We start from the raw sequence: 11,982 nt of genomic DNA on the forward strand, positions 1-11,982 counted from the left end.
GAAGTTGAAATGCCCATTGTGATCCTGGAAGACCCTGCCTACTCCTTAATGCCGTGGCTTGTGAAGCCATACACAAGGCAACTTGACAGCAGCAAGGAGTGGTGCGGTTCAACAACAGGCTGAGCAAGTGCAGAATGAGTGTTGAGTGTACATTTGGCTGTTTAAAAGCCCACTGGCGACCCCTGTATGGGAAGCTGGACCTTGCCGATGACAGTATCTCTATGCTTATAGCTCCGTGCTGTACACTCCATAATATGTATGAAGGGAAGGGTGAAAGCTTCACTCAGGGCTGGACCACTGAGGCTCAGCACCCAGAGGCTGAGTTTGAACAGCCAGAGACCAGGGCTATTAGAGGGGTACAGCACAGGGCCATAAGGCTCAGGGATGCCTTGAGGCAGCAATTTGAAGCTGAAAGCCACTAGTATTCAGTGCATGCTCGGGATCGCAGTGCTTGTAATGCTAGGAGGTGACTGGTGCACAGGATGCAAGAAGGGGCCTTAACATAATTGTATGTTGCTTTGCAAGGCTCTTTTCCCTTTTACTTGATAGAATGAAGATTGCTTTCAAACCAACACAATTATTTTATTAAAAGACAACAACCAAAGAGAGAGTCATTGCTGCCCCCGGTAGTGGACGGGAGAAGCAGACTCTGCAGCCCCCCTCTATTTCTCTCATTGACCCCCATTTTTGTGTTATTATTAAAACCAGAAAATGAATATTTTGGGGGGTTAGTTATTTATTCATTTAACCCAGGATTTTTTTTCTCCTAGGAAAATGCTCCTTGTGCCAGAAAACCCACCATAGGTGGAAAATAATTCAACTAACCAGACAAAGAAGCAGAAACCAAAGGAAACACATAGAGAAACTTGGGGGGTTCTAGTGTGAAAAGCTGAGTGACCCCGGCCCTTCTGCTGGAATGTGTCACTGACAGGGTGACACTGAGCAGAATCCCAGCACGGTGAAGCGAAGAGGGTCCTAGAGGGAACCGGAATGAACCAGGTTGAGGCTCCATGGCCTGTGTTATGCAGGAGCTCAGACTAGTTTCTCATACTGCTCTGTTCTAGCCTTTATGTCTATGGATCTGTGACTCCCTGGCAGGTTGGGGGTGGGCTCAGAATTTGTCCCCTGACAAGGAAAAAAAGAGGCAGGGACCCAACTAAGAATGTTCTGCGCTTTGCGGGAACTTGTATAAATTCCTTCACCTTGTGTAAAAGCAAAGAGGAGGGATAATAACAACAATAAAAGGGTTTGTTGCTGCTCGGCCCTTTCCCAGAACTGATCTCATTGTCACTCACGGGCCTTGGGCGCCCCCAACACCAAACCGCTTCTCTGATTACTGCAGGGAGAGGTTCTTGTCTGAGCTCAGCCCGGCTTCCCCTCACTGTGTCACTCGCACAGTGATAGCGGGCGGTGTCCTCGGGCTTCAGGCCGGTCAATTGCAGATACAGCAGGTTGTTGGAGTTGTCCCTGGAGATGGTGAATCGGCCTTCAACAGCCGGGGAGTACCACTGATTAGATGCATCGGGTCTAATCTGAGCCAACCACTCCAGCCCCTTCCCGGGAGCCTGTCGGACCCAGCTCATGTAGGCGCCGCTGAAGGTGAACCCGGAGGCTTTGCAGGAGAGGCGGAGAGAGTCTCCGGGCTTTTTCACATCCCCTCCGGACTCCACCAGCTGCACCTGGGACCGGACGCCTGGGAATAAAGACAGGCCATTGATATCGGTATAAAAACAGCGGTAACACAATATTCTTCTCACTCTGCCCGTTATTCAGAGGAGGAAAATACCTTCCAAAGCGGCTACAGCGAAAATCACAAGGAGCAACAATCCCATTTTCCCGGGTGCTGGAGGGGAAAGTTCTCAGGGACTGGCTGGTCACTGCACAGACCCAGGGGCTGCGGATTGTGTGTCCGGGTGCAGCCTGGGCAGAGAGAGGCACAGATTTAAACAGGAAACTGTCTCCCTCATTTGCATATTTCCCTTCTTATAAGAGACACACACTCCTGCTGCCAGTGATCTGAGTGACTCGCCCTAGGGCTCCGGGTGCAGGAGACAGACTGACCTGTCCTGTGTGTCTGTGCAGCGCCGGGCACAGGGCGCTGGGATTCTCCTGACACTTTCGAACCCCTGGCAGGAATGAACAGCTCCCTGCAGTGACTGTATTTCCTCAACCAGGAACTTAGGGGCTATTTATTGTAAAATGATATGGTGAGGGGAGGGGAGGAGAGACGAGACTCCGCCCTGGAGCCCCGTCCCATGGACAGAGGAGCCGTGTAACGTCCGGTCAGTGGGGTCTGTGTCTGGTGAGGCTTCAGGCAGCACTGAAGGGAGATTGTTATTCGCGATGGATATTTATATTCGTGTTCACACTCCTGTTCCCATTCTCATTCAGACTCTACTTATTCATATGGAGATTCTGTGAAATAAAACTGACCACAAATCCGCCGTTGTGTTGGCTGTTGGGGTTGATTCCTGTTCCCCCACTTAAATGTGGCCATTTTAAGAGCCAAACACGATGTTAACCCGCTGTCGGTTTTGGTGATGGGCTTTGTCACTCTGGTCTAGTCTCTCACACAGTGACACCGGGCGGTGTGTTCCGCTCTCCTGCTGCTCCTTTGTAAATACAGAGGGCTGCTGGGACTGTCTCAGGAGACAACGAACCGCCCTTTCGCTGAATCGGTGCAATGAGAACAATTTCGTGTGTCCTGCGCCCTGGAGACCCGCTGCAGACGCTTCCCAGGAGCCTGACGGACCCAGCGCTGAAGTGGAACCCGGAGACTTTAGAAGAGGCGAAGTCAAAGGGCGCCTGCAAGTTCCATGTACAAACGAGCCGTGTATGTAGGTGCAGAGCTGAAAAAAGGATGTTTTCTAACCCCCAAAGCCCCTCTTCAGTCTCCTCCCCAAGGCTGTGCTGTTTTCTCATTGCTCCCCCTGGTGGGGAATGGAGAAAAGGACTCTGCAGCCCCCCCTCTCGCTCACTGATCTCCCTTTTGTATTATCATTTAAAGCAGAAAATAAATATTTGGGGGGTTATTTATTCTTTTAATCCAAGATTATTTTGCTCCTAGGAAAATGTCCCTTGTACCAGAAACAGCCAGCTTTTGCTGAACAATTATTCAACTAACCAGAAAAAGAAACAAACAAAAAAGAAAAACAAAACAAAACAAACAAACTTGGTGGGTTCTAGTGCCAAAAGCTGAGAGATCACTGCCCTTCTGCTTGACTGTATCTCTGAGAGTGGGGGAAGAAAGCGGAATCCCAGCATGCTGAAGTAAAGAGGGTGCTAGGCTGAAACCCAATTAATCAGGTTGAGGATTTATGGCCTGTATTATGCAGATGATCAGACTAGAGAATCATACTAATCCTTTCCAGTCTTTAATTCTATGAATCTGTAACTGTCCTGGAGGTTGTGTTCATTTTTACTTTGGTGTCTGATAAGGGTCACATTCAAATATGACCGTAAGAACATAAGAATGGCCATATTGTCTCAGACCAAAGGTCCATCTAGCCCAGTGGCCTGTCTTCTCACAATGGCCAATGCCAGGTGCCCTAGAAGGAATGAACAGTATTCCAGATGTGGCCTTACCATGGATTTATATAAGGGCAATAATATATTCTCCGTCTTATTCGCTGTTCCTTTGTAACCCTAATATCCTGTTTGCTTTTTTGACTGCTGATGTGCACTACATAGACATCTTCAGAGAACTATTCACGATGACTCCAAGGTCTCTTTCCTGACTCGTTGTATCTAAATTAGCCTCCATCATATTGTATGTATAGTTGGAGTTACTTTTTCCATTGTGCATAACTTTACATTTATCCACATTAAATTTCATTTGCCAGATTTTTTTAGCACTTTGTTATTGTTTGTTTGAAACAATTGTTTGTTGGTTTTGTGAGATCTTTTTAAAGTTCTTCACAGTCTGCTTTGGTCTTGACTATCTTGAGCAGTTTAGTATCATCTGCAGACTTTGCCACGTCACTGTTTACCCCTTTCTCCAGATCATTTATGAATAAATTGAATGGGATTGGTCCTAGGACTGACCCTTGGAGGACACCACTAGTTTGTCCTTTCCATTCTGAAAATTTACCATTTACCATTTATTCCTATCCTTTGTTCCCTGTTTTTTAACCAGTTGTCAATCCATGATAGGATCTTCCCTCTTATCCCATGACAACATAAGAGCCTTTGAGTGGCCCTGTCAAAGGCTTTCTGGAAATCTAAGTACACTATGTCCACTGGATCCCCCTTCTCCACATGTTTGTTGACACCTTCAAAGAACTCTAATAGATTAGAAAGACATGATTTCCCTTTACAGAAACCATGTTGAGTTTTGCCCAACAATTTATATTCTTCTATGTGTCTGATAATTTTCTTCTTTACTATTGTTTCAACTAATTTGCCTGATACTGACATTATACTTACCAGTCTGTAATTGCCAGGATCACTTCTAGAGCCCTTTTTAGGTTGGATATTAAGAAACATTTCCTAACTATCAGGGCAGTTAAGCACTGGAATAAATTACCAAGAGTAGTTGTGGAATCTCCATCATTGGACATTTTTAAGAGCAGGTTAGACAGACACCTGTCAGGGATGTTCTAGATAGTGCTGCCATGAGTGCAGGGGACTGGACTTGATGAGCTCTCGAGGTCCCTTCCAGTTCTATGATTCTATGAAAATCTAAGATCAGCAGCGGATTGAAGGAGAGAAGTCATTTCAAAAAGGGACCAATGAGCCACATTCTCCAATAAAGAGCATGAGAGCACTGAATAAAGCTGTGTTATAAATCACAGCCATTGCAGTATCACACAGAGAAAAATCTCTCGCCCTTCAGTAGATGCATTGGGAAGAAAATACTTTCCAAAGCCGCAGCAACAAAAACTAAAAGGAGCCAAAGTCTCATTTTCCCTGGTGCTGGAGAGGAAAGTTCTCAGGTGATTTGGCTGGCAACTGCACAGACCCAGGAGCTGCCGATTGTGTCTCCAGGAGCAGCCTAGGCAGAGAGAAGCAGAGATTTAAACAGGAATCTGTCACCCCTATTTGCATGTCACCCTCCTTATGACACATAAAACATCCTCAATTAATGAGCCCAATTTACCTGCCTGGGGATTCAGAAAGTGGCCAGAGGAAGCAAGAGAGGAACATTCAGGGCTCAGGGCGCTCAGGCTGGGTTCTCTGCTCTGTCACAGACTTCCTGTGTCACTGGGGAAGTAACCTGTGGCTGGATTTTTCCAAGTACTGAGGCATCAATGTACATTTTCTGAAGCACCGAGGAGCCCAACTCCCATAGATGTACCTCAGTTCTCAGGCTGTGAAATGGGGATAATCAAACTTTCCTCCCTCTGCGGGGTGCATGGAGGATAGATGAGACAGAAAGTATGAGATGCTCAGATATGATGGTGACTGGGGGAGAGGGGGATATATGTGTATCTAAGAGAAAAAAGTCTATTTCTCTGGGTGTGATGTGAGGATCACTTAAATGAATGGAATGAGCTAGTCAGTTATCTTCATTTGACCTTGGGCCATTCCCCAATGCAGCAATTAATGGCTTTTCCTTCCCATGAGAAAACTGCTGGTTGGGTGACATGATGAACTTGAGCAAAAATGTCTGGTCTACGAAAAGAGAAGTGACTTTAATCCTTGTAGGGCCTGATGCGAAAGGCCTTTATAACTCAATGGAAGCCACCCCACTGAGTACAACATCATTTGTGTCATGCCCTGTGTTCATAAACCTGATGCTGGAAACTTTATGGCCATTGCTGAAAATATCAATGTAAATGTTTCACCAGTTGCCATGGAGTTCTTGCTAGACCGGAGCTAATTATGGTGCAGAGGATGCTTCCCTCATAGGGTCATCAATTGTGTTTGATGCAGAAAACTCTCAGAGCAATCAGATTAGTAGAAGAGCCCTGGGCAGATTCCTAGGTATGGATAAAATACCAAATCTGACTAATTATAGTGAGACTGTTGGCGGGATTGAGGAATGAAGGGTGTTGCCCAATATTAGTGAGGTCATGGACCTTCACCTGTCAAAAACTCAATGTCATTTCTGCATGATCAGGGCGAGATAATCCCAGTACAGATGAGGATGATGATAGTAGAACCTAGCTCCTGTATAGCCATAGATTTCAGAGTGCTTTACAAAGCAGATAAACGACGTTATCCTAATTTTTCACATGGGGAAACTGAGGTACATGGAAATGAATTGACTGGCCCAAGATCACCCAGGAAATAAGTGGCAGACCTGGAAGTAATTTTCAGCTCTCTTAAATCTCAATTTACCACTTACCACTATGGACACCTGCAATGCACAGTGCAGTAAAGGCAGTAGACCAGCTCTGTAAACGGGCTATTTTCCACTCCGTGTTAGGTCTGATTCCGTTGTCAGTTGCTGAGTGTAAAACTGGAATAAATCTGTTTAGTTCAGGGGAGTGACCCCAGATTTAGGCCAATGTAACTGAGAGCAGAATTTGGCTGAATCTTTTCAAATCCAGTCTCTTCTCCTTTGACACACTCAGAAATTGTCAGAAGGCTTTTTCAGGGTGTGTATTTGCATGTGTGTTTTTGTTCGTGTATCTTAGTGTAAGTGCTTGAAGGTGTGGATGTGTGTGTGTGGGGGTGCTTGTATGATTGTATGTCTGTGATTGTGTCTGTAGGTGTGATGATGTGTCTCTGTGTTTGTGTGTGTGTGTTTGGAATAGAAACACAGCTGATAGGAGCTCTTAGCAGGGCAATGTCTGACGTACAGAGCAACTCCAGGGTGACTCTTTAAAACTCACTTAGAAATGTCCTTTACCCTCAACTATTTATAATCCAGGGACCGACACTTCTTCCCCGGCCCCTTTCTCTGCGATGCTCCCATGACCGAGTTCTGTGCAGTCTGCGGCGCGCTAGCGACCCATACCCCAGTGTGGCCCTCGGGCCAAAAAGTTTGCCCACCCCTGTGCTAGGACCACAAGCAGCATCAAATCTATCACTGCTGAGCGTCATCATCAAGATCATTTACTTAGTTAATTATTAATAAGCAATGAAGTGTAGACAGAAGCTTTCTCCTGGTTGTGTTTAAAAAACTTGTGTGACATGAACGCTACGTGTTTCTAAACCATCCCCAGGATGTAATATTGAGGGATAGTAACAAAAACAACAACAAAAATATTTCCATTCCCACTGACTTTCAGACAAGTAGCAGCATTCACGCTGAAACACAGATCTCCATTCCCATGACCACTCGTGTTCCCTTTCAGATCCCCACCCTCATTCACACACACTGGAGAGAGAGAGAGAGAGAGAGAGAGAGAGAGAGAGAGAGAGAGAATGTTCTTAGGGAATGTCCCATAGACAGTTACATGGAATGATGCTCAGACAATGACGGTGGGTGGGTGGATGGCTCCATAATGCACCATGGTACTAGGCTCTCAGACTGGCTGGAGACCAGTTCATTGATGAGGCTAATAGAGGTGAGACAATGTACAGGGCAGGGATCGAATAAATCTATAAACAGACACGACCCAGCTCTCTGGCATTGACCAACAGGGATTTGGGGAACAGCCTTGTTCCCTTTTATAGCCGCCAGGGTTTGTGTTTTCACCTCTCCTGCTTTCTCTCCCCACACGGGAACTGAGAGGTGAACATGGGACTATTTGGGCTTCTGTTTGGCAGAAAATAATTCCTGTTAACCCATATCAGAGTCTGTGTAAGGGGACTGTTGTTGCTTTAAATTGTACGTGATGATCAGTGGTTCAGGGAAGCGTCCAGTGCAGAGAGTGGGGACATGTTAGCCCCTGCCCTAAGTGACCATGACAAGGTTGGGGGTCGAGCCCCCCCCCAGGAATCCTGGGCCCAACCTTGTCGGGGTTACGAGGTCTCTGCCCCACAGGAGGTGGAAGGGGAGCCCTCGAGGTCAGGCAGGGCTGTGGGTAAAGGCAGTGGGAGCGAGGACTCAGACCCTTTCGCTTGCCCACTTCACCGGCACAGTGTACAGGCCAGGAAAGTTCCCCACACTAGTGGGACCATCCCCCGCTTACATCTGTAATAGAACATCTGGGACCGACTGAATCCCCACCACGCCCAGTGCGGGACACCCCGTTCCCGGTATCTCCACCTCCTGTGGATCTAGATCTGACTGACCAGCTGGGTTCAGTTCCCCCATTTCAAAGGGAGGAAATTACTGTCTCCTGTGAGCTCCCAGCGCGGCCTGTCAGCAGCAAACCAGCTGGGACTTTCTCTGGTAACCGCCACGGGAAGTTTTTGTCTGAGCTCAGCCCGGCTTCCCCTCACAGTGCAGGGTGTGTGTCTGGCACAGTAATACCGGGCGGTGTCCTTGGCTCTCAGGCCGGTCAGTTGCAGATACAGCAGGTTGTTGGAATTGTCCCTGGAGATGGTGAATCGGCCTTTGTCTGTCGCTGTAGTATGTGCTGCTCCCACATTTGGAAAGGGGCTGGGGGGGTGGATGAGGAGGTTCTAGGGGAGCAGTTAGCAGGGCCGGTTCTAGGCACCAGAAAACCAAGCACGTGCTTGGGGCGGCCCATTTTCAGGGGCAGCATTCTGGCCATCTTTTTTCTTTTTTTTTGCTTTGGGCTGCAAAAGCCTAGAGCCGGCCCTGGCAGCAGCAGCACGTTGTGCGCCGGGGGTGCCCTGGGGCTGCTGCAGTTCGCACCGAGGGGGAGCAGTGTCCACACCTTGTGCCTGGGCCGGGCAGGCTCCAAGCGGGGGACACTTGGGCTGGGGGCCACCCCGCAGGGCACACGGAGCCGCCTGCAGGTGCCACAGGGTGGTCACCCCCAAGCTGCCCAGGGACTGTGGCAGGGTGGCCAGAAGCAGCAGCAGCAGCAGCAGTGCCATGGGGGGGACACTGCTGTGCGGGGCCCATGTCCCGCTCTCCAGGATTCCCCTCCCTCTGGGACATCCAAAAATCTTTTTGTTTGGGGCAGCAAAACACCAAGAGCCGGCCCTGCCCATGGGTAGGGCAAGTTCAAGGATGTTTCGTGCCCTAGGGGAAACTTCCACCTTGCGCCCCCCTCCCCGAGCCCTGTGGCAGCTCTCCACCCTCCCCAGGCACCCCCCCCCACGGCAGCTCCCCCTGGCCTGGGGAGCTGTGCGGCAGCTCCCCGCCCCAGCTCACCTCTGCTCTGCCTCCTCCCCCGATTATGCTGTCACCGCTCCACTTCTCCCACCTCCCAGGATTGCGGCGCCAATCAGCTGTTTGGTGCCGCAAGCCTGGGAGGGAGAGAAGCAGAGCGGGGTGGGATGCTCAGGAGAGGAGGTGGAGCAGAGGTGAGCTGGGGCGGGGAGCGGTTCCCCTGCGTGCCGCCCCCCCTTACTTGCTGCAGGAGGCCCTCCCCTCGCCCCCCTGCCCCAGGTCTCTCCGCTGAAATGCCGACAACAACCAGGGCAGCCAAAGATCCGGCCGCCATGGTCGCTGCCACCGAAGGACCTGAAATGCCGCCCCCCAAATGCCAGCGCCTTAGATGACTGCCTAGGTTGCCTAATGGGTTGCACCAGCCCTGCCTGTGGATCAAGATGTCCTGATGTGATTTCCCAATTTTGGAGTCTGGAGACACAGAGAGCCTGGTCCCCAGGCATGACACCCACCCACAGCGCCAGCTGAGGCCAATGAGAGATACGGGCCCTGAGCATCTTCTGGTGATTAGGGTCAAGGTGTGTCGGGATAAGTGCCCAAAATATGAGGTAGCCCAAACCATCACTCCTGTCTCGGTGAGTCTCTGGGTGCACTTTTCAGTGAGCAGCACAAGGAAGCGTAGTGTTTAAAATCCCTTGGTGGAAGGGGCTGGGAGAGGGTGAGATGTAGGGGAGACAGGGGGTTGGCTCCTGAGACCCCACTGTGGGCACTGCCCCGTCTGTCTCATCCCCTAGAGCACAGACTGTGTGTTCCAGTCAGCTGGCACTTTAGAAATTCATTTCCCTTTTTTGTGCCAGTCCCGGCTCTGCTCTGTGTCACTGTGTCTCTGGCGCAGTAACAGGTGCCAGTGTCTACAGCTGTCAGCGAGCGGAGCTGGAGATAAACTTCATCCTTCCAAGTATCCCTGGTGATGGTGACACGAGGTGTGAGAGCCGAGTTATACTCTGTGGTTCCCCCATTAACTGTATGTCGGCTAAATCCCATCCATTCCAGCCCTTTCCCAGGGGGCAGGCGCAGGGGCGGCTCTAGCTTCTTTGCCACCCCAAGCATGGCAGGCAGGCTGCCTTCGCAGTGCACCTGGGGGAGGTCGCCGGTCCCGCGGCTTCGGCATCCCCGACGCTGAATTGCCACCGAAGCCAAAGGACTGGTGGACCTCCCGCAGGCAGGCCCCCGAAGTCTGCCTGACTGCCGCCCTCACAGGGACCGTCAGGGCGCCCCCAGCAGCTTGCTGCCCCAGGCACAGGCTTGGAGCGCTGGTGCCTGGAGCCATTGCTGGTTGCACACATACAGAACTGGAAATGACTGCCTAGGAAGGGGTACTGCAGAAAGGGATCTGGGGGTCATAGGGGATCACAAGCTTGATATGAGTCAACAATGTAACACTATTTAAAAAAGTGAACATCATTCTGGGTTGTATTAGCAGGAGTGTTGTAAGCAACCCACTTAATTCTCCCGCTCTCCTCCACACTGATTAGGCCTCAACTTAAATATTGTGTCCAGTTCTGGTTGCCACATTTCAGGAAAGAGGTGGACAAATTAGAAAAAGTCCAGAGAAGAACAACAAAAATAATTAAAAGTCTAGAAAACATGACCCATGAGGGGAGATTGAAAACTCTGAGTTTGTTTAGTCTGGAGAAGAGAAGACTGAGGGGAACGTGATAACAGTTTGAAAGTACATAAAAGGAGAAGTACAAGAAGGAAAGTGACAAATTATTCTCTTTAACCTCTAAGGATAGGACAAGAAGCAATGGACTTAAATTGCATCAAGGGAGGTTTGACATTAGGAAAAACTTGCTAACTATCAGGGTGGTTAAGCACTGGAATAAATTTCCCAGGGAGGTTGTGGAATCTCCCTCACTGAAGATTTTTAAGAGCAGGTTAGACAAACACCTGCTGTCAGTGATGGTGTCTAGATAACACTGAATCCTGCCATGAGTGCAGGGGACGGGACTAGATGACTTCTCCAGGTCCCTTCCAGTCCCAGGGTTCTGTGATTCTACAGATGGATATTGAGCTCTGAAACCTGAGGATTGATTTGTTTTTCACTCTTGTTGTAGATCCAGTTCCCGAGCCCAGGGCTGGATTGTTTGGGGAAGTGCTGCCCCCATGCGGCGCACGGGAGAAGGGCGGTTCTGCGTCTCTGGTTTTTGTGCGAGCCCTGTCGGGATTCCCCCCACTGTGTCTCTCGCACAGTAATAGCGGGCGGTGTCCTCGGGCTTCAGGGCGCTCATTTGCAGGTACAGCTCACTCTCGGGATTATCCCTGGAGATGGTGAACCGGCCTTTCACGGAATCAAGGTAGTATATAGTACCCCCACTGCTGCTAATATAAGCGACCCATTCCAGCCCCTTCCCGGGAGCCTGTCGGAGCCAGCTCATCTCGTAGCTGCTGAAGGTGAACCCGGAGGCTTTGCAGGAGAGGCGGAGAGAGTCTCCGGGCTTTTTCACATCCCCTCCGGACTCCACCAGCTGCACCTGGGACCGGACACCTGGGAATAAAGACAGGCCATTAATATCGGTATAAAAACAGCGGTAACACAATGTCTTCTAACTCTGCCCGTTATTCAGAGAAGGAAAATACCTTCCAAAGCGGCTACAGCGAAAATGAACAGGAGCAAAAATCCCATTTTCCCGGGTGCTGGAGGGGAAAGTTCTCAGGGACTGGCTGGTCACTGCACAGACGCAGGGGCTGCGGATTGTGTCTCCGGGTGCAGCCTGGGCAGAGAGAGGCACAGATTTAAACAGGAAACTGTCTCCCTCATTTGCATATCCCCGCTTTATAAATGACACACACTCCTGCTGCCCGTGATCTGAGTGACTCGCCCCAGGGCTGCGGGTGCAGGA

General features: G+C 49.8%; 2 gene segments (V, D, J or C); both read right to left on the reverse strand.

The window, feature by feature from the left end:
* Positions 1-921: 921 nt before the first annotated feature.
* On the reverse strand, positions 922-1,832 carry LOC123347582. The segment is given in 3 exon segments: positions 922-975; positions 1,383-1,693; positions 1,787-1,832. Coding segments are annotated over 3 exon segments (411 nt in total).
* Positions 1,833-4,930: 3,098 nt separating this feature from the next.
* Positions 4,931-11,765, reverse strand: LOC123347583. The segment is given in 4 exon segments: positions 4,931-4,993; positions 10,939-10,992; positions 11,317-11,627; positions 11,720-11,765. Coding segments are annotated over 4 exon segments (474 nt in total).
* Between the last annotated feature and the right edge of the window lie 217 nt (positions 11,766-11,982).

This window comes from Mauremys mutica, chromosome 13 (genome assembly GCF_020497125.1).
Source record: "Mauremys mutica isolate MM-2020 ecotype Southern chromosome 13, ASM2049712v1, whole genome shotgun sequence".
In the NCBI taxonomy this organism is placed as follows: domain Eukaryota; kingdom Metazoa; phylum Chordata; order Testudines; family Geoemydidae; genus Mauremys; species Mauremys mutica.